At 45.5% G+C, this 23,087-nt stretch overlaps 2 protein-coding genes across 2 annotated transcripts in view; one reads left to right on the top strand and one right to left on the bottom strand.

The window, feature by feature from the left end:
* The window catches only part of WNT3 (wingless-type MMTV integration site family, member 3), a 50,024-nt gene extending 48,789 nt beyond the window's left edge, over positions 1-1,235 (bottom strand). The window contains exon 1 of the mRNA XM_010561308.1: positions 1,155-1,235. Coding sequence (XP_010559610.1) covers positions 1,155-1,234 — 80 coding nt within the window. The 5' untranslated portion in view covers position 1,235. The remainder of the gene's footprint in view (positions 1-1,154) is intronic.
* A 260-nt stretch (positions 1,236-1,495) lies between these two features.
* WNT9B (wingless-type MMTV integration site family, member 9B) overlaps positions 1,496-23,087 on the top strand; it is a 40,819-nt gene continuing 19,227 nt past the window's right edge. The window contains exons 1-3 of the mRNA XM_010561428.1: positions 1,496-1,505; positions 1,697-1,750; positions 5,055-5,249. Of these exons, the coding sequence (XP_010559730.1) occupies positions 1,496-1,505; positions 1,697-1,750; positions 5,055-5,249 (259 nt within the window). The remainder of the gene's footprint in view (positions 1,506-1,696; positions 1,751-5,054; positions 5,250-23,087) is intronic.

The following is a 23,087-nucleotide window of genomic DNA, read 5'->3' as shown; positions in this document are numbered from 1 at the left end:
GGTAATAAGCAGATTATTAAAAAAAATTCGTCTTTTCCTTTCTGATTTCTAAATATTCCCAGACATGGCAGTCCATTTCCAAGTTCACTCCCACCTACTTCTTGCCATCTCCATGTTGGCACTGAAAGGATTTAATTCAGTAATAAAAAAAAGACTTTTCTGGAAAGGCGAAAATAACCCAAGAATCTCAGTAGCACCAAATTCCAACATCTCCCTCTTTGCCCTACAGATCATTAGGTTTACAGCCCCTACCTGGCACATACAGAAACTTAACAAGATATAATCCAATGAGAAATCCTACAGGATAAAGAGAGAAATTAACTGAAATATTCTGTTATGCAACTCACTGTCTGCTGTGTTTAAATGACCTGAAATGTTTTATTCTGTATTTTTTATTCTGAAGTGCTTCCAATTACATTTTGTTAATATATTTATTTATATACTGTTATATTTATTTTTAAAATAAGTAACTCAGGTTACTTATCAGCCATATTATAAGAAATAACCAATTCTTTTAAAAAATATTTTTATTGTTGGTGCAAGGAAATAAGTGACCTTTCCATAATTAAAAAGAACAAAATCCATCTTTGAGGAATTTTACTAACGAATATTTTCTCAGGTGCCATTTGTGTTCTCAGCTTATTTGCCGGACTAAATTCACATAACAGAATACAACAAAAGAAGAGAAAGAAGTCCAAAAACTGCAGCAGCCAAAAAGAAAATAAAATTTTTTTTTTTTTAAAGAATTGATCATAATTTAATGGAAAGGAAGAAAATACCTGCTACACAGTCATGCAACAGACCAAATTCCTATTGCACAAGAAAATAAAAATGCATCTTTTTACATCTAAAACAAATGCCTATTGCTACAGTGACGAAAATGGAGAAATTAAGAGTGGTGGGGAAGACTCCATTTGCGCAAAGGGAAACCTAGACATTGCCCTTTAATAATAACCCCCAAACTTTTCATTAATTACTGGTCAAATCTGAAGAAATTATGCTTAGAATCAAACATGCAGTCGTGGCCAGCTCAGCAGGGCGAAGGGTGAAAATGAAGGAACATGCATACACAGAAATCCCATAACTAATAATTAATTAATTCATTAATCAATAATAGAAAGAGGGAAGGGGGGGGGGGGCGAGATAAATCTTACCACCAAATTGGGTAACCGGCTAAGACCTTTGTGCCGTTGAAGAGAAAAGATAAAATTAGTCCAAGCAGGTGGTAATCCATTAGTCCAGGCTGGTGCAAGGGGAAAATCTCAGCGAAGTTTTCAGAAAAACATTAAGTGAGAAAATGAAGAATCTCCCTCCTTCCAGAAAAAAAAAAAAAAAAAAAAAAAGAAAAAGAGTTAAACAAAGTCCCTTGTAGTGCGGATGACTTTCTGGCTTGTCAGAAACACACCTCTCCAAGCCTTTTCCCTGTAGATCATCCAAAAGCGTCTATTAAAAAGTGCAGGGCTTGGGGATGTCAGCAGGCAGCCAATCAGACCGCATGGCCCAAGGTAAGGGATGAGTCTCAGCTCAGGGCTGTCAATCATGCTCTCCTCCCCCTCCACCCCACAACTTTGTTCCTAGCCCTCGCTTCCACAGTCAAAACCTCTTTGCAAGAGACTTTACTGGGGCAGTGAGATTTTCCGTGTTTTGTTTTGTTGTTTTTTAAAATTTTTTAATTTTTGTTTTTAATTTCACTTAGAAACCCAGGATGCACAGACCCTGCTTCTGGCTTGGCATGCCAACACTTTGCAAGGTAAGGGTGAAGCGCTTAATCTCACGGTGGGGGTGAGATAGACAACTTATTCTTTAGATGGAGAGGGAGGTGAACATTAACCCTTGCAGGAGGCAGAGCTAATGGGAGCACCAAAGAGGCAGAATACCCCTCTGAAAGTGTTGATGTGAGCCATGTGGGCAAAAATGGTTATAAACTTTAAATGAAATCTGCACTGCCCAGGTTTTTCAAAGTGTGTGGGTGGGGTGGATGGACAGGGGAAGCAGTGGCAGCCTGGTTCTCTAGTGAGAAAAAAATGCCATGTCATGGCAAGAGTGGAGCAGGCAGACGGGAAGATGTCCCATTAATGAATTTCTTGTGAAGTGCATCTCTGGATACAGAAAGATGAGAATATTATCAAAAAACCACACACATAATTGTAATAATAATTAAAAAAAAATCACAAGCAGTATCACTTCTCTAAAGATGTTGCATGTTGCAAATAGACCCAACAAAGATTTTCCTTGAAAATCCTTGTTATTGCATAAAGACACTGTTTTTACAGGAGCTATTGTGTCAGAGTAGCCAATCTAGGGGATGACTCAACAGAATGGGACAAAGACATGAGAGAAGTTAAAAAAGTTGCTTTTGCTCATAAAGCATCCTCAGAAATCACAGGTCTATTGCCTGCAGTGGAGCTGCCCAGGTGCTTTAGGAGTAGCCATCAAATAAATTTATTGCAGAGCAGTGGCTAATAACAGAGGTCCAAGGTCCTATCTTGGGCAGCCAAATGCATCTCATGGTTTTGAAAGTTATAGACCTTCTCCTGATATTAAGGCTCTGGGTACAAATGCATTCCTTGTTGCTATTTAATTACTGGCATGCACCTGCCTCATGCCTGTGTCTTTCTTGATTCCCAGTTCTTACAGATTTTAGTGTATTTGGACACTGAGTTAGTGCAGAGCTGTTCTCATAAGTGGTAATTGGTTTCTTGGCCATCATGCAACCAAGAGAGGACATCCACTGGCTGTTCGCTCCGCACCTTACCTCTGCATCAGTCCCTGCATCTGCTACAAGGACTATGGGGCCACGCTTCTCCAGGCTTAGTCCAATGGGTTTTCCAGCTGTCTATGACCCATCATAGATGTTAAACATGGCTTGTTCCTCTTGTGGGATTTCAAATCCCAAAGGGTATATTAGGTGTAGTCTTATCCTGACAAATCTCTCACCTGGCACCAAGCTATGTTTTATTGAATGCAATCACTTGGGTTTTAGAAAGCAATGATTTTCAAATGAGCATTTGGAGACACATGGATTTAATCTGTTCCACTAAATTAAACACTACCTGGGAATCTTCCCCAGATCTTGAACTCTATTGTCCATGTTTTTAGCTATGAAGCATGGGCCTGACCTGGCCAACTTGCACAGCTCTGAAGAAATTTTAGTCACAATTTGAGGTTAGTGTGGAACAGGAACTATTCCAAACAGAGCCTTAAGATGTGACCCACCTCTTCTGGAGGTTAAGTGAATTTAGCAGGATGGATGAAGGTAATCCTGTGTCCCTGTCTCTCTGGTTCCAGGAATGGTCACAGGCACTTTTATCTTACCGGTTAAAATAAGCCATGGAGTATGTGAATTGCCACTAAAGAGCCTGTAAGTCTATCTAGCAAAAGCAGACCTCAAATTGCTGCACAGGTTTGTACCTCTATCAGTGGATGTTTTGGAGCTGCACAAACAGAATAAGCTTTAAAAGTACTGAGCGAGAGAATTTCTGTCATTAAAATGTCAAACTGTTAAAGAGGCAGCAAAAGGAGAGACTGAAGTGAGATATCTCAGGTGATACTACAGGTGACTGACATCCCATAGAGAGGACAAAAATCCCCAATACTGCAGAAATCTAATTGGGGAAAGCTTTTGAAATCTGAATTGAATGATTGGTTGGAGACCATCATCAAGGTCTTGGTGGCTGGGATGTTTCTGTCCGTCAGACATTGGGGAACAATACAAAGTGTTCTTTATCTATTTCTTGATGTTAGGATTTATAAATCAAGCCAATAACAAGCTACAAAGTGCTTCCTCTGCAGACAACCAAGTGGGGAAAAGTGACCTAAGACCCCAACTCCAGAGACTTTATTTGCTGTTGTGCGTTGGGCAGAGATCTCAGTGTTGCCTCAGGAAGGGCTGCATTCCAAAAGCAGCGGAGATGCTAAAGCACCCACCCACACCCCAGTAACTGCCCAACATCATATTGATGTGGCCACAGAGAGGTTTTGAAAGATGAACAGCACGTTGGTAAAGATTTCATCCCAAGCACACTAAAGTCAAGGGAAAGCTCTTTATAGTCTCTGACAGGTATCCGATGAAGTTTCTTGGGTTGCCTGTCCTCCCACACCTTTTAATTTCTCCCATCCATTGCTCTCTTTGTCTGCTCTGAACATAATGGACTGTTTGTCCCATCATCATAAGGAATTCATGTTGGCCTACCTTTTGGGAAGAGACTGTGTTTTGAGTGTGTCTGCAGTTGCTTCGACTTTGAGATCCTGTGAGTAGAAGGTCCTTATTGTCTCTAGCCCTGTTCACACATGACTCATAGTGACTCTTGGCTCCAAGTTTCTCCTACTGAAATAAGTAGAAAAAGTAAGTAGAAAAATACTGGCAGGTTTCAGTTGTGTCTTCGGTTGTATCAGCCTAGATCCCCAAAGCCTTAAAATGGCAGGCATGTCTCACCAAGGAGTATGACCTGTCTCACAGCCATGAAGACTACATTGTCTGTGAAATGAAGAGACTTACTTTCAGTCTTCTCTGCTGTGAAATGAAAATCTGATGTGTACATGCAAAAATTATCCTGGGGATATTTCATGCTAGCCTGAACAAATATTTATAAGTTCTACAGCAAACGTTAATTTTAAATGTAATTTCTAAGAGCAAACGACAGTTATCCAAAAGAGTACAATTTCAAAATTTCACTCATGGATACCTCCTTGTGCTGATGACTGACAGTTTTATGTACTGGCGGTCTTTTCAATCACATCAGTCTGTCTAGTTTGGCAATATTGACTCTTATAGACCAGTTTCAATATGCCCAGAAATGAAAAACATTGAGGAAGTTAGAGGTTTGGCTGCTCAGGAAGAGTCCTGTTGCCTTTACAATGTCAGTATAAAGGTCCTTCTCTATTGTGCTAACATTGTGGTACTGCAAACTCAACCACTGTAGGTGCCAAGGCATCCAAAGGGATCCTTTGGTTTATTCTCACAACACTCCAGCAAAAGAAAATTGTAATCATGTTGAAAACATGCCTCTCCTTCCCCTTGGTGCTCTAACTTTTGTAACTTTTCCTTCTTTTAGCTTTTCGTCCTTTCTCCATCAGAATCTACCATCAGGAAGAAACCAAGTGCCTGGGGAAGGTGACAGGACCATGGAGTCTCCTGCATTTGTTCTCGGCATGCATTTCAACATACCAAGCCACCAATGAGTGTGAGACACCAGGAACTCAAACCCTTCCTGATGTGGTTCAGTTGCCCTTGCTGGAATTACCCCATGGTCAGTGTGATGTGAAGAGGATGACTCAAACCGCACAGCGAAGGACAAGAGATGGATGACCTGGGATGACCTGACAGAGGAGGGTTTAGACACCTGACTTGGTGTGTTGGGGAAGGCAGGGAAAGTACAAGACCAGTGATCCATGGTGCCCCACTAAGCAATGGCATCAGAGTGCTTGATTTGCAGGTTGACTCCGGTTCAGTGGTGGAGGGTGGCTTAGCTGGGTGCTAGACGTTGAATTGCACATTTGGGCACTTCTGGGCATGGCCAGAAACAGAAACCGAGAAGGTAGGTCCCTCAGGACCATGGTCTTTTAAGGGGTTTCAAGGCTTAGAAGCAGCTGAGTTGGTTGTTTTGAAGACCTACATTTTGGTCTTAGTATCTAAAGTGGAGGTAAAATAGCAAATCTGTTCTTCGATGGCTCTAGTCATCAGTCCTAAAGTAAGTTAATTATTAAAAAGTATGTAAAGAGCTGAAGGAATCCTTCCTCAAAGTGTGAATGAGCCATCTGAGTCCCTTCCATCTTAAACTACTGAAATCCTGCGTGTTTCTGAGGGCTGTGTTTGCTGCTAACTTGAGACTGGTAACATTTATATTTCTCTCTAAACTTAACCTGTTCCTCAGTTTTCTTGGCCAAATCTCCTCTCTCCTAGATCTTCTGCTCGCTCTGGCTCTAGCAGACTGTCCTCCTCTGCTCTTTCAGGTTCTTCGTATCTCAATTCATGTTAGCTGGGCTCACCAACGCAATCGCTACCTGGAAAGAGCAATCCTGTATTAACACCTAAGCAGAGCAATTTAAAGAAGGGCCTCGATGGATATTATATCACTTCTGATCTTCGGACAGGATAAACTTTGTGTATTTCCATGTATCTTCTCGATGTGCTCTACCACCAATGATCTGGGGGGGTATGCTCCAGCATGTTGACATTGCATGGACCAGCCTAGCATACCCCTCACTCCTGTTAGGTGCTTCATCTCCATGTTTACTCCAGCAAAGCTTTAATGCTACCTCCAAGTAAGCTCACAGCTCCTGCAGGGTTGCAGGAAGGCTGCCTTTCACGTCTGCCTGCCTGTTATGTCCAGTGGAGCACTGCCTGCAGTTCATGTGTAGAGCTGTTAGGTGCCTACAGGACAGGGAGACACAGGGGAAAAGTATCTACTGTTATAGGAAAATGGATCTTCACCTGTTCAGGTGAGCACCAGGATCTTGTTTCTGCTTGATATTTTTTTTAAAATTCCCCTTGCTGAAGACACAGGTATAAAGCAGAGGAAAATCAGGCTTTCGCCGAAGGTATGGTGGCTGTTGAGATGATGGCAATGGAAAGCTCCGAGTTTAGCAAACCCCTTTATCATTGTTTTTATTGTTTTAGGAATAACTTTATGGCTTTTTTAAAATGCAAATAGCCTTACCTCACTCCATTTTTTTGTAAACTATTCTAAGCTCATGGTATAGAAATCCTGCAGTTAGGGTATTTTTTGTCTTCTAGTGATGGCAGAAACTCTTTTAAACCAAACTTTTGCTGCAGTATCCCATGTCTTGTGGCTAAGGGACAGGGAGTTCTGTTTTTGTTTGTTTGTTTGTTTAGAAACAAAAGATTACATTTTTAAAACATTGGTGGAGTAACGTGTTGTAGTACCTGTTGTCATATCCAAGCTCAAGAAACTTTGTTTGTGTTCTCAACTTTGCTGATGACTCCTCGTATGATTTTGATGGCCCAGGTTCTTTACCTGTCCCTGTATTTCTTGCTTGCAAAACTTGGGAAAGAATTGCTTCTGTGTATATTCTGTTAGTTCCTTCAGGAGGGAACTGGCTCACCTGCTGTTTGTGCAGGCCTGAGCTAGGACATCAAGGGACAGCTATGAATCACAGGCTTAATAATTAATAGCAAGCAGATGAACATATGAACAGAGCTGGAATCCCAGTCCTTGTATTTGAAGGGCAGAATGAATGATAAATGGTGCTCCCTACGGTTTAGTTTTTCTCCTCCTTTTTATTCACATATATCTTGTTCTGTGGCCAGGAAATCATAGGAAATATGTGAAGTGGAAATGCTAACTGCTGGTTCCTCCACCATTGCTGGTAAGACGGAAATCTTCTAAGGACACTTCATCTCAGTGCCTGTGTGCCACTGAACTGGAGCTGCTACAGACTGAATAAAAACATCTTTCTTTCACTGTCACCTACTAAAATTCCTATAGCACCTCACAGCTCAAACTCTGGTTAGATTTTGAGATCTCTGTCTTGCCATGGAGATGTTCAGAAAAAAAAAAAAAAGCACCTAACGAAGCCCCAAGATGCATGGTTTTTTTAGTGACTATGACAACTTTGAGCATAGAGAACTAGCAATGAAACCCATCACAAACTTCAGTAAATACAAGGACATAAATATTATGTTTGACTGGCACAGTTTTGCCTGAAATAGTGTTAGCCCACATTGCATCATGTGGGGACACTGCTTCAACAATGTGCTTAGAAAGGGGCAGTACTTGTGATGAAGCTTCAAAGTCTTCTCTGTTAAACTTCTGTTCTTCTATCCAAGTCATCCCTGCTGTCTTCTGAAGTAAAGGGAGATCTGAGTCTGGTAGGGTAGGACACCTGTCTCATCAGCCATCAGTTGTTAGTGGGAAAATTATTGCCAGATAATGTTTAGGGTTCTGTTCAGTCTTCACCTGAGCCACTATGAGCAGGCTAATGCCCAGTGGAAAAGGTCTCAGAAGGATTTCTTGCACAATGATGTGATTCTTTTCATCAGTTTGAAGCAATATCTCAGGATACAGGAGAGGTATGACTAGAGTGGTTGAGTATGTGTAGAGCCCTGGTTGCCAACGTGTACATACGTAGTCTATACGTAGGTGAATGTGAGCAAGCGTAGATGGCTGAGGGTGGATGAGCATGTGTAGATCAGTGGTCATAGGTACATAAGGCCTTGCTGGTGGGGAAGCAGCCTCAAGGCAAGTCCCAGAGATTTCTGGGGAACAGGTCCATTATAAAAAGCACTGTAAGGCTAGTGCATATTGTCTCTCTGAAATTGTGTAGAGAAGGGCAGTTTTACACCTTATGTGTTTGAGGGCAGCCTTGCTCTACGTGAGAGGCTGAGCTGCCTTTCACAACTGCAGTAAATCTGACTAATTGGACTAGCTGAGCATATGAAGAAACTATGCCCCAGGTCTTGGGCTCGTTTGAAGACAGCTCTGTCTACCTTGACATCTGGAGGAATGCATCCTGGGGACGGGGGGGAGGGATGGAGAGCAAAGGGAGCAGCATCATTCCTCTCTTTCCTTCCTTTCCAAGACTCCAGCCTAGCAATATCGTGGAGGCTGGAGAATACACAATAAAAAATGCGATCAGCTATTTTTTGCTGCAGGCTGTGACTTTCCACGATGTTGTAGCTGGAAGTCATGGGGCCCTCTGATGTAGGCAAGTGCTTGTGCTGTTGGAGCAAAAGGAGCTGCATGCATTTACATCAGTGTTGCATATCTCCTGGGCTGTTTGGTCAGCCATGCTGTAGGGCAAGGGTAGGCACCGCCACTGGAGCACAGCTAGGATTGGAGACCTTCTCCTTGCTGAGACTCTGCCACCTGCCCAAGCTGCAGTGCCCATCCATAATGTCCCCATCTACTCACACCCCAGTCCTGAGCATACCAGCAGGGATGTGTCGCAGTCCAGCACAGCCAGCACAACACAAGAGAAGGTGTAAGCAATATTTTTTGCTTTTTTACATGGCTCCAAGGGGCTGCACTCCCCATGCTAATGGTACTGCCAAAGGTAACAGTTGATGGCACAGATCTCAGTCTTTCTTGCATCTTGGGTTATCACCTGCATTCACAGAGCAGGTATGAGATCTGTGCTGGATCTGGCATTGCTGTGCATGGCCAAGACTTTGACTATCCAAGGCCACGGTGCTCTGCAGGTCCCCAGCAGCCCTTGCTGTGCCCAAACACTTGATGCAAGAGGGGCTCTGCTCAGACTTGGCCTGGTTCAGCTACGTGTGGGCACGCAAAGCAGGAATGCCAGGTCTGGATTACTCCATGCCCTTCTGAGACAGCTCAGCCTGAAAGATCAGAGAAGCACAATGTTTGCTCGATCACTATGAGGATGTTGGGCTGAACTGTATGAAGATAAAATACTGGGGAGTGACAAAGTGGGGGGGATGGGACAAATATCCTGATGGGAAGCTGGGCAGTGCTTGGCTGACTAGGGTTTCAGACTGGGCTTTGTTGAGCTGGGGCTGAGTTTGGACTGGGCTTTGCTGGGCTGGGTCTGAGCTTTGCTGGTCCACGGGATGAGAAAAGGCAAGGGCAGCTGGCTGGAGGCAGGCAGGAGGTCTGGAGCGGTGCCTGCAGAGCAGCCTGGTGGGGATTCAATCCGGGAAGTTTTAATGACACAACAACAACAACAACAAAAGAGGAAAGGGGGGAAAGGAAGAAAAGGCTCCTGCAGGGCTGGTTGCCACGGAGACCCCAAGGAAGTTTGAACCAGTCCTGCTCTTTTCACAGCCGCCTTTGAGCCAAGGAGGGAATTATGGCTGGCGATAAAAGGAGACATGTGGCCCTTTGCTCACAGGGACCGGCCTCTGCAGTTACGAGTCTTCAGCTCATTTTCCCCCTTGTCCCCTCCTGCAATTATACATTCGGATCTCAGGAAAAAAAGGGGAAAAAAAAAATCTAGGACAAGTTGTGCACCCTTTGCCCTGGGGACCCATCCCTGCAGGGCAGACCGCTACCTCTTTCAGCCCATTATTCCCCCCCACTGCAATGCGCCACCCCCATTTCCTCTGTAGTTATGAAATTTTTCTGTGTTCAGAGCTGATAAACAGCTCACGCAGTCTGTTGTCACACCAGCCCCTGCACCGAAACAGTCTCCATAAGGAAGGGGGGCTGAAGACCTTTTCCAGGGGAGCTGGAGACAGTTTTCTTGCTTGCCACAGCTTGGGTTTTCGGGAGGGATCTGGCTGACCAAATGCCAGAAATTAGAGTGAAAGGGATAAATTCAGCTCTGTGCTGCCTCCTCCAATTTCTCCAGTGTTCAGTTGCATGATGCAAGACCCAAAGTTGTGTTGTAGTGCTCCGGTTATGCTCTTGGGTCTTCCTCATCATGGGGTTGGTGCTGGATACTTGCACTTCCAGCCCATAGTGTAATATGCTACAAAAAGTCCTGCTCAGGCCCATTTGATATTATACACAAGGGACAAAAAGGCAAAGGGAAGGCAGAGGTGTCAGCAAGAGAAATGAGTCTCCTGCAGGCATAGCATAGCCCTGGGAGCAAAGCATATCTCTGCTTGCAGCACTCACCTCCTGGCCAGCTGGACTCAGCTGGGTTAACAGAGCCCAATTTTCCTTTGACACATGTTATCAGGGGTATTCAGGTCTTCTTGGACCTTTGGTGCTGTGAGTGCCACGGTGAGCTATGAAGGAGCAAGTATGGCTGGGGACATGGGGTGGTGACCAAGGCTGGGATCTGCTCTCCCCCCCAACCCTTAGAACATTGCTCCAGAGCCCATTTCCCCCTCTTGTGCGGAGCTGTGGTGGCAGATGCTGTGACATGAGTGGGGCAGAGGGACAGAGGGGAGAGGCCAGGCGCGGATAGGTAATCCACTTCTGGCTCTCACCCTTCAGCCTTCGGCTGCTGAGAGCAGAGCTGCTCCTGGACCCAAACACTGAATGGGTCTGGAGGGTCAAAGTGCTGATGTGGGGGCTGGACTGATGGAGTTGATATGATTGTGCAGACCTCAGTTTGTTTCCGTCAGCTTCTTGGGTTTCTTTTTAAACCCAGAACTGTGTTTGAAGGGATCTTATTACCTGGAGAGTCTGTGGGATATCCATCCTTGGAGGTTTCGGAGACTCAGGCAGAAAAAACCATGGGAAACCTTCTGGATTTAATCTTGCTTTCAGCAGGAGGTTGGATTAGAGACTTCCAGAGGTTCCTTCCCACCAGCACTTCTAGGAGCTGATGCTGCTGTATTGCTTTACAAGTTAATTAACTATTTAGTTTAGGTTTTGTGCATGATAATAACACAGAACACTTAAATAGTCCAGAACACCTTTACGGGAGTATCCGACCGATGGGTTACAAAGCCAAGATCCTGCTCCAGGCTCCATGGAGCGGGTAAGGTGTGTGGCTGGCCAGCTAAACACTGTGCAGGATGCAAGCAGAATTATGTCCCCTGGAAGCTGTCCTGAAAGTGGGCACAGTCCTGGGATCACAGTAGAAATTCAGACATGTACACTGCCTGCTTGCCAGAAGCTGAACGATGTCTGATCAGCTGCCCCATTCCCAGTGATGAACCTCTCAGCTTAGGAGGAGCCTACCTTTAATGAAGGCACGTTAATATCATTAAATGAAGAGCAGCTGCAACAACTGACAATTATTTGGACAGGTGTTTGTAGATGTGTTTTTGCCTGCTTTTGTCAGATTTTAGTGTTCCAGGTAGCTATGTCTCCCATTCCCACTGCTGCTCCCTGGACACAAAACTGTGCATCCCATCCTCCTAACACCTAAACGGGCCTTTATTTCTTAGCTCCTACCATGGTCCTGCTTTGCACAGCAGCTGATAATTTCCAGGCTCTGTCTTTAGTACTTTTGCAGTGTCTGAGGACAATCTTGCCTGCTGTCTTCAGACAAAAATAAAAGGAACTTGCATCCCTCAGAGTGTGTGAGCATCATCTTTCCTGTCATGTAGCTTGGCAAGCGTACCACCCATGGAGGTCTTATTGCTAGGGGAAGCTGGAGCTTCCTGGAGCTAAAAAGCTACTGGAGCTTCGCTTTTGATCCCTGTAGATCCACCTCTGTTCCATAACAAGATAAAAAGCCAGCTGGAGCAACCCCCAGCCAGTGCAGTCCTTCTGTACCCATCCCACAGTGTTCCTAGTCCAGAGAGAGTGGTGAGGGCTCCTCAGGCCTTCCTTGGTGACTGCTGTGGCTTAAATTTCTCTGTCACAGTGTCATCACAGCCACATGTTCCCCTCCTGGGGTTACTCCCTCAGTTATCCTGGTATCCTGTTTGTGGGCTAAGTGGTAAATCACAGCTAAGCTGCTGTAAAAATAACCTTTTTGGGGGGGGTGGGTAATCTCTCTTTACATCAGTGCCACCTTCATAGATTGCCCCTTTTGTTTTGTTATCACATTTTTGATGGAAAGTGCATGCAGGAATGAGTAGGTTTTCTGTGTATTGGAGTAGCGCTGTCTCCAAGATCGCAAGAATGTATATGTATCAGAACTGGAATGTGCAGCATATTGTGTCCTGCTCATACTTTTGCAACCAGTGGCTGATGATCAATTACTAGTGTTTCTCAAAGACCATCTTTATTTTAAAGGAAGACTCTCCTAAAATGCAATGCAGGTGGTGCAGTAACTACTGCTGACCTGCAGAGCAGCTTCATCCGACCTATGCTCTCTGTGGTCTGTGATCTGGGGAATAAGCATGATAGGATGAGGGTGACTTGCCAGAGAGTTTGGGAGTGTGGGGGACAGTGCCATCCAGTGGACCTGCCACAGCTGACCATGTAGCATTACAACATAGCATGTCCATTCATGATCTGAGTTGAGGCACTGGGTTGTGTATGATGCTTTCCTGGTCCCACCGCAAACAAACCCGGGCTGTTCAGGAAAGCACAAGTACCAGATTATATCCCTAAAAACACCTTCCCTGAGGCCTTGGGTACCTGGCAGTGCCCATCACTTGGGTCTCCCAACTGTGAGGATGCAGGAGGACAACTATTCTGGAAGAACCATACATAGGGGACTAGCCCATCACACCCCATCTCCCCCAGCTCTCTGGGATGGAAGTGCTCCAGGTGATGGAGGGGAAGCAAAAATCCAAGTTAACACTCACTTGTGTGGTTAGTGTCACTGCGGGGTGATGGGAGCTCCCCCTGCAAGCGGACACACTTGCACCCCACAAGCCTCATCTCAGGAGCACAGGGCAAGAGCAGTTTGGGGAGAAAAAGGCTCCAAGAGTGGTAGGGTGAGTAGGTAGGGCAGAGGAAAATAGCGAACACCCTTCCCAATTGTTTGGAAAGATTTCTCCTGGAAAAGCCCCGCTAAAGGAGGCTTTGCTCCTTGCGTGATCCTTGGGGGCACAGTACCACCTGCTGGCAATGAGACGGTAGCATAGCGAGAGATGGGACACAGGGAGAAAACCCAGCCCTGGCAGTTTGATCTTTTCCAGAATTAGAGCAGGACTCACGTTTGCTATTCATTCAGTCCAGTTTTAAATATTTAGGTTGCACATTTAGACCTCAAAGTGGAGCCATCCTTGTGAGGGAGAGATTTTCCTCTCAGACAGTCAGAACCACTAATGTTCAGGCTGCAACATTTTTCCATCTGCAAAAAGAAGGCAATGCAGATCCCCAAACAGAGCCCAGTTTACCAAATCTGTGTGAAGGGTTTATATAGGTAGGTTTTTATAGCTTTTTTCTTTTGTTTCTTACTAAGCTGTAGCTTAAATAGTAATGTTTTCAACCCCTCCCCTCTTCTTCACCAGGGTTTGCATCAATGCTTCCTACCTTCCCTCTCAGCCCCAATTTTTTTTCTGTTCTGTTCTTTTCTATTAATCTCAACACAGTGTTTAGCCTCTAAGTCTCCTAGGCTCTACCCCACTTACATTTATTTGCCTAAGAAATAGCAAATGATTGATTTGAGGCTGTTAGTAGTTCGTTCCTGCTCTCAGAACCCTCAAGTCTAGCAGCCACGTTCACTCTTTGTTTCTTCTTAATCACTTTCTTGCTCCTGTGCATTGCTGTTTGTCTTCTCCTTGGTTATTTCACAGAGCAGTTTCTGGAGTGTGCAGCTGATGATTGAAAAAAGAAAGCTCTGTGCACTTAGCTACTAGCCCACACAATGTGGCCAGGAAACTGTGGTTTAAAGCAAACCCAGAGGATTTAAAACACAACTCCTGAAAGTATTTGCTAAGCTACGTGGGTTCAAATATGATCTAGGACTTGATCCCACACTTGGAACGTGGTCCCACTGGTTGAGGATGGGTAAGGGGCAGCACAGTCCCTGCTTGGCTGCACTCCCTGGATTTTGTTTTCCTAAACGTGACTCATCTATCAAAATGCACCTGACTGATGAGATGTGTGTTAAGTGCTTTGGAAATAACAATTTGTGCATACCTGCAAAATTATCTTATGCCAGTGCAGCACCTGGGAGTTGCAGACACACCTGGGTTAACTGGAAAAAGGACCAAACTGAAGACTATGGAGTTGAATTCAAGACACTTTGGGTAAGGTTCTGCTCACCTAAGTTCAGATGCTGACAGTGCAGGGCTCAGTCTGAGCAGGGGGTCTAATGCCTAGTCCATGCTGTGGCTAAAGGGTTTGGCTACAAGGCCACATGTGGGTCTGAGACTAGATGTTCTCAGGGGAAGCTCCATGAGATGGTGTGAGCTCAGCTAACAGCTAAATGCTGACAAAAGGAGAGGCCTGCTCTCCACATCTATTCTGCCTCTCCACCAAGGGCTGCGTACCCATACATCCCACCTGGAACCAGCTTGGTGCCCACAGAGCTCTCCATGGACTAGTTGAGCTCACTGATTACTCAGAATATGGCAAAAAAGAGCTTGTGTAAAATAGTGGTCAGGACTGCTGCTGGGAGCAGAAGGGGGATGAAGAAAGGAGGGACGGGTGATTCCTCTTCAGGCAGCAGTGAGCTGTTAGACTGGCTCAGTTTGTCACTTGTTGGCATCCTCAGATTCCCCTGTTGGAGCTCAGCAACTCTACGTGGACTGCTTGAATATTAATTATGATCAGGATTTCTTTTCCATCCAAGATACCTCCTTGGAGGCCTCTCTGATCTGTTTGCATTTTCCTAGGACCTTAGCAAGACTGACAGTGTTTTGGCATGACCAAGGATGGGTGACCTCCCCTCTACTCTCCTGTTTCCTCCAGGGTGCAAGGGCTATCTTGACCCTGCTCTTCTCTCCTATCTTGAGCAATCATAGAATCATGGAATAATTTGGGTTGGAAGGGACCTTTAAAGGTCATCTAGTCCAACCTCCCTGCAATGAGCAGGGACATCTTCAAGTAAAGCAGGTTGCTCAGAGCCCCATCCAAGCTGACCTTGAATTTTTCCCGGGATGGGGCATCTACCACCTCTCTGGGCAACCTATGCCAGTGTTTCACCACCCTTATTGTAAAAAATTTTTTCCTTATAACTAGTCTGAATCTACCCTTTTTTAGTTTAAAACCATTACTCCTTGTCCCATTGCAACAGGCCCTACTAAAAAGAATCATACAGCTGTGCAGTCTCTGCTGAGCCCTCATTTTGACTCTGCATGCTTCATTGTTGGACTTCAGTCTCATCAGCCTTCCTGGATGGCCCAACACACCATTTTATCTGGACAAGTAACACCAAGATGGCTCAGTTCAAACTGATTCTGAAGAACATCTGATCACTCCATCTCCTTGTCCTGGATTGCTGCACAGACATAGAGTGGCAGGACCTTTCACTGGCAAAGGAAGGTGGAAACCCAGGATTTCAGTTTATATCAGGTCCAGACTAGCATTTAGGTTGGAAAATCCACCATAGCGTGCTGAAGGTGGGTGTGCTCACAGTGCAGTTCATAGCACCCCCCACACAGCTTCTTTTTGTGGTGAGAGGCAGACTCTGGTGAACATGTACTTCAAGACTGCAAGCTATCCTTCAGGTCCTCTAGAGACTCCCACTTATGCTTCTCACTTTTATCTCTATCCATCTCACCTGAGGGCCCACAGGGCCATTGGATTCCTCATCAGTGTCTGCCTGCTCTGGCTAAGCTTCTGTCCATGGGACAAGTAGGTGCATGTGGCTACTACCCACCACCGTAGGTGATTGTGGATCCAACTACTGGACCCTGACCCTGTTGCCTCTCCAGACAAGACTACACCAGGAAGCTCCTACCAGCTACTTGGATGCCATCAGGGAGCAGTGGGCATTTCCAGAAGAGTTTTGCATATTTCTGATCCTTTCACATGTCCCTTGCTTCCACTTTTGCCATCTTTGTAATTTGATTTTTCTTCTGATCTGTTTCCCAATTTTCCCAGTTTTCTGTTTAGATTTTCAGTTTGGCTCATGCCCAGTGGTGACACTGTGCAAAAGCAGATTCCTTGGGAAAAGTACAAGAACAGAATGTGCACGTAGAGACTCTTCTCTTGAAAAATTTCCCAGACGCCAAGAATTTTCAGCTTAGGGACTTCCCCAGCCCAAGGTAGTGTTGATGGTTTTAGTAACAGTGAGGTTTTTTTTCTTCCATAAATCTACATGGTTTCTCCTTAAACTGCATGCAAACATTTGGCTTCTGTGACATGGTGTAGATTGCAGACCCACATCTCCTGGTGACAATATCTTGGTTGTGTGAAGAATGGCATCCAGTGTGTTTTGCTTTGGTTTTTTTTTTTAAATGCCACCAGCTGGCTTAATTTGATGCCCCAATAATTGTAAGTTCTTGTCTAGCCTCTATCAGCCACTTGGTCTGGAAGATGTCTACTGTATCCCCATCATTTGTCTCTTCCAAACTGAAGAATCTCAGCCTACTCAGTAGCTCCTTTCACAGACGCCCTTCTCTGTCTCTGACCAGCCTTGACATAACTCTCCAAACCTTTCCTAGTTCTATTGCACTCCTATGTGAGATGGGAGGGGGGGCTGACCTGTGCCTGGATCTCAACTTAAAGCGCCATGAAATCAGACTGCTCACAGACAAGAGTTGCTGTTTCTTGCCATTTCTACTGGCGTGAGGTATGGAAGAACATAAGTCATCCAGGTACATGATCAGTTGAGTGTTAGCAAAGCTGCAGAGCAATGCTTAGGTCAAGAAGTACAGAAGCAGTCAGTGCTCCAGAATATTACCTGTGATGAGCTGAGTATTTATTGGATTGATGAACCCAGAGGTCTTTTCCAAGCTTAATGATTCTAAGTCTTCCCAGGGGCCAGGAAGAACTTCCCAGCTGAGTCCCAGTTGGACTCAATGATCTTTATGGGTCCCTTCCAACTCGAGATATTCTATGATTCTATGATTCTATTTATTCCTTAGCTTAGAGCTGGTGGAAAAAGCACCATTTTCACAGGATAACGCAACACAATGGGACATGGGAGGAGAGATCTGTCTTATGATAGGAGCATGTCTACAATGTGAATGTCTACATATGAGCTAATTCACCAGTTTCTCTTTATGGACAAGGAGTTTCCAATATACAAGTGCTTAATTAAGTACAGACTTCTATAAAAATATCATCTCATATCTCCTGGATGGTCATCATAGAGAACAGAACATCAGGAATTACTGCTAGAGACCAAGGCAGGAAACATCTAGAATACATGCTATTCTGCTCTCCTCATTGACAATGAAGATCCAGGAGAATCAGAGCAGGTACTGGGAAATGTGATGATGATAATCAAAGGTACTGAATGATGGCGTTACTAAGGGTGGTCTAGGACTCTTCAGCTGGAAGACCTGGGTTCTATCAAAAGGATGAATGCAATTCTTACTCGGGCAGTTGCCAAGCTGCCCATGGTTGTAATTCCTAACAACCATGGAAAGGATCACTTGCAACTCAATACGTGCCATGGCCTGGGGTTAGGATGTTTGCTGCAGTCCAAGTATGTCTACTCACACTGCTGTGAGAGAGAAGGAATTGAATTCAGCAGAAGCAAGAAGATCATGCAACAAGCTGAGCCAAAGGTACATCAGGAGAAGACTTTGAGGGCAGGCATGCCATATGACACCCCAAACTCTGAGGATGTCAGAATATAAGGGAATCAGCTGACATGCCTTGTTCTTAATTTTTGTCTTTTGTTACAGTAAACATCCTGCCTAGTCTCCGTGAAATGCTGTGGCTAAGCTAGTGTTATTAGCATTAACTGCAGTGTTAAGATTATGAAGTACTGCAGAAGATGTGACCTGTCTCTTGGGATGCATGAAATTCCTATGGACATGACAGAAATGTGAAACATCACTTAGGTCTTGGAGATGGGACATATCAACTCGGTGCTCCACAGAAGCCAAGAGAAAATTGCATCTGAGTTAAAGGACATGGCTTGATGGTGGTCTCACTTCCCCATCCATCTCCTCTTCTTTGGTGTCTCGTTATACAGTCCCTAAGCAAGATGCTTGAAACCATTTGTGCTGGCCCATCTCAAAGCTTTCTTCTGCTGAGAAAGGAAGGGGCTTTTGTTTTGCAGGCTAAGTACACATGCACAAACCATGGTCATTTCATGGGGTCCTGGACACCCTCTCCAAAGCATGGGACCTGCTGCCAGGCTCTCTGATCAGGATAGGGTTGTGTGGACTAATTTACAACTTAGATGAAGAGTGGGGTGGGTTTTGCAAAGCCCCTGGATAGGAAAGTGTGTTTTTGCCAATACACATGGTCAATATCTGAGTATCAGAAATTCCTATGAAGACAAACTCCAGCATGTAGAAACATTGAGTGAGAATTTTTCTTTGGTTCTCATGCATCCCTCAAAATACCTTTTCTCCAAAATCTTTCAGTATATGCCTCTTTCTTGTGAATCAAATAAAGCCAGGTGGCAACTGAAATTCAAATAAAAGGTCCTTGAAATGCCATAGATAAAAAGCCTACGTAAACTGTAGGTATGAAATAACCACTAATAGAGATACTTGCTCAAATGACTATAGGACAGCGAATACAGCAAGAAGCAGTTGACTCAGAAAACTATCTGGTTTAGAAGAAATATGACCATTGTGCCTTGGCAAATGTCCCTAAAACTGCTTTCAAAACAGTACAGATCAAATCAGCTCTGAAATAAAATAATTTAACTGAAGAGAGATCTTACAATGACAAGTCCTGAAGCATCCCTACCAGGAACTGGGATAAAGCAACATGCCAGGACAGAAAACAACTGTTCTTTTTTCTCCAGTCTTTTATAGGTTTTACTGGCTTATGAACTCCATGACAAAGCCTAAGCCTTGGCCTTACACTGTGCAGTGGAACAAATGGAGGAGTTAGAACAGTCTTCTCACCTATATAGGTAGACCCTCTCAGATATTCTTGCTACCCTCCTACTTTCACCAGTTTTCCCTTCCCCTTATGTGTTACAACCTTCTCCTTTGAAGTCTTCAACACATCTAAGCCTCAGCCCTGCCTCTGGCAAAGCCTCTTCCATTCCTGCTGTCAGCACAAAGCATTACTTGACCCATGTGCTAAGCCACCCATATCACTCCCCTTGGGCTGCTTCATGCCCACCTCCACCATCAACTTGTCCTCCTCCAGGTCTGCCCAGTGTCTCTCCTCACACCTTCTTCCCTGCTTCAGACACCAACTTACTCTTCACTTTATCCTCCCTCTGACCCAGCTCATCGCTGATCAACCAAACTCTTGTAAGTTCATTGTATTTTTCCACAAGACCACCTCTACAAATGTACTCCTCACTCCTTGCATGATGCACCTTCCCTCCCCATGCTTGGCTATCCCACACCTCATGGCTTAGACAGAAATTATGGGTAGTGGCCTTGCTACAGTGGCTCCCCAATAAGCCAAGAAGGAAGAGAGGTCTGGGGGGTAAGATGACTGCTCATGTTGTCCCCCATGCTGTCCCTTTGACACCTCCTGCTGAAGACTTAATCTCCAGTTGACCTGCTACTGTGGCTTGAGATGAGAAAAGCAATAGGCACAGCTAGGGTTGTCCTTCCTTAGCCCACCACCTCTCTCAGGTTTCTCTTTGCTAGCAGAAGGGGACAGGACCAAGAAGGACAGGATGCCTACAAGAAAGACCCTCTCCAGGGCATCAGAGCATGCTCAGCTTGCCCAGAACATCGACCTTTCCACCTGACAGCTCTTCACTGCGGACATTACCTCAGTAGGACCGTAATGTGCACAGTCAGCTGTGACTTTTTGGCCCCAACTGTAACACCATGAAGCGTGGCTGCTCCCTCCATCTGCCCTATAGTTCCCACCTCCTCCCCAGATACTTACATACCGTTTGAAATTCCCTCCTTCACACCAGCCAGAAGGCAAATATCTTCTGCCAACTAACTTTCCCAATATAAATAGATACTGTCAAAGATGTGAAAATCTGACTTAGTTGTAGCCTCCAAACTGTATAGGAAGATGCCTTCCTCACATCAGAGACAGTTTCCAGGAGGCACAAGAAAGGTGTTTGTGTCCTCTTCCCCACCACTGCTTGCCTACCTCCCTTGGCAGCCCTCAGTAAGCTGGTCTTTCCTTATGTATTCTCTGTCTAGGATTGAAAGATTCATACATCAACAGATAAGAGTCTTCTGCTGGCACTTCATCACCTGGATCCTGGCCAGTCCTTTTCATCCTTCCTCAGCAGGTCCCTGTGGGGTTGCATAGTCCTGTGGGGTCTATGCCTCTTTCCTTCCTCCACTAGGCTTCATGGCATGCCTGGGAAGCTGTCCTCGTGTGTTGGACTTCCAAGAACTGCCAGAACTACTAGAAGCACCTCATCTGCCACAGCTTTGTCCAGGAGCCGCCACCACCCCTCCTACCCACTCTGAGGCACCCACCTGGCAGAGGTGCTGCATGAACTCTGGTCTGCCCACTAGGGTTCACAAAGTGGACTTCCCTAAGCCAGTTCTGACGCAGGACAGGGAACAAACATCCAGGGAGCTCCTCTGATACAGTGAGAGCTACAGGCAGTGCTGAGCACCTCGGCGTGGCTTAATGGTGTCACAGCTTCTCCAAGAGTCTGGAAGAAGGGACCTTGGCTGCTTTAGTACTCAAGGGTTTGGGACTCTAGTGCACCAGAGCACTTGAATTTGGAGAGCAAATCCCAGCAGGAGGACTGCAGAGGCTGCACTGTAGCCTTCTTTACCAAAGACATCAAGACTTGATTGTGACGCTGGTGAGCATGGCATGGTGTTCTCCATGTGTTTCCACTCTCAGATTTGGAGGCAGGTGGCTGCCTTCTTCCTGAACTGCTCCCATGGTCTGGTGGTGTTTGGCTGGGGACATCCGGGCACTGTGGCTGAAGACTGCGTCTGAAGAATGTTCCCAGATGCAGAATTACATTCTCTGGTATGCTCTCAGCAAATACTGATATCCATGCTTCCTTGATGCCTAGGCTTGTACCCTCTGAATGCTGTCATGGTAGCAAGAAATGAGTCAAGAAATGAGAGGGTTATCAAAAGCAAGCCCAAACTCCCCATCATACAATTTGGTGAAAAATGGCGTCAAAAGACATTCTTATGCAAACACCCCTAAACAGAGGTAACAAAATCAGCAAGTGTCTGTGTCATACCTAATGAGCCCTGCCAAGAGCAGAAAAGGAGAAAAGCTTCTCAGAAGAGTAGGCAAAATGGAACTTTGCTGCTCCTTGAATATTTGGGCGACAAGGTTAAGATACGAGGCTGCAGCAGAGCAGGTTCAAAGGGAAGGCCATGGGGAGTCAGTAGTGTCCTACGACAGTGAGGAGTACTATATGTTGGGGAGATCTGTAAGGGGTGAGGACAGTTGGGTTACCCTTCTTCACCCCATTTTTCATGGTATCCGAGACTCCCATCTTACCCCCTTCATGAAGCCACATATTTTTCTGACATGCAGCCACATACCTTCCTCTACTTCCCCTCCTAAACAACAATCCGGTTCAACCTCCTGTGCCTCCATGGTTGAAGGGGTATGGCCCAACTCAAGACAGAGCATGGGAGGAGAACAGGGCTTTCTCTTCTTACTGTAGCAGGACTGGTGTGAGATTGTGACTGTTAATGTTGTCCCAATTTACCTTAATCCCTCTCCTAAAATCACAAGTCCTTGCAGCAGGGTTAGGCAGGCAGGAGGTGGGACAGCCCATCGCTGTCATCCAGGCAGAGGCACAGTTATAAAGATGCTCTGCCCTGGGAAGGTGCCATGAGAAGCCCCTATGTAGGGGAAAAAAAAAAAAAAAGGGCATAAGTACATACTGGAGAACAATACTGGTCTCAGTAGTAGAGAACAGGTCTCAGTAGTACCCTCCCCATCATGAGACATTTGAGGATACTGCTGCAGGGATGGGAGCAATTACAAATTCAGCTGGAGTTCTTTAAGTGTCACTAGGAAGTGCTGCATTTCACAGCCTTGCACACACATTTACACTGTTTGCAAAGCAAACTTCCCAGATATACAACCTTATGGAGGAGGGTGTGAAATGCAGCAATGCACCAGCAGCTTGGCAAAGTCGCCATTCTCATTTATTGCCTGGGTAGATTGGTTTCTTATGTCTATCTGCCTATCTAGAGCCCTACCACATACGTGTCTCCATAGTCCTGTGATTTTATGGGAGTGTTTTCAGACAAATGTTTCTTAACATTTGTCCCAACGGCCACTGTTGGGTTCTGGAAATTTGTTGCTGAGTTCCTCAATGAAAGTTCGTGCAATGGCACTTGGGAGGATCAGGCTGGGTGTTAAACAATGCTTCCCCTGGAGGGTTGTGCATCCATAGGACAAGTGCCCAGAGACGTGTGGGGATCTGCATCCTTGAAGGTCTGCAGGACTTGGCTGGACACAGTCACAGCCATCCTTATTTAGATTTGACAGCAACTTGTCTTGGGACAGAAATTTGGTCTACAGGCCTCCAAAGGGTCCTTCCCACCAACATTTCTATGAGATGTCTGCTTGTACAATGCATGTTTCCTTATACGTGTCTGTGGGAGTGTGCTCCAGGTCACGCGTTGGGATCTACCTATCATGTCCCCAAGCATTAGAGCCACTGGCAGTGAGCCCAAGCAGAAGCAGGAATGTGCTGGATGAGCGCCGGGTGCCCGGGCACAGCAGGTGCCTCATCTTTTCCTTAACTCCTCAGTCTACTTCCCTGCACCAACAGCTGCCCGCAGCCGTGCCGCACCGCCAAAGGCAGCAGCGAGGCTTGGAAGCGGGGTGTTCGCCTCCCCGCCGCATGCACCGTTA

Source organism: Haliaeetus leucocephalus, unplaced genomic scaffold, assembly GCF_000737465.1.
Source record: "Haliaeetus leucocephalus isolate CR32 unplaced genomic scaffold, Haliaeetus_leucocephalus-4.0 Scaffold144, whole genome shotgun sequence".
In the NCBI taxonomy this organism is placed as follows: Eukaryota; Metazoa; Chordata; class Aves; order Accipitriformes; family Accipitridae; genus Haliaeetus; species Haliaeetus leucocephalus.
Note: the sequence above shows the minus strand (reverse complement) of the source record. Positions and strands in the feature narration are given on the sequence as shown.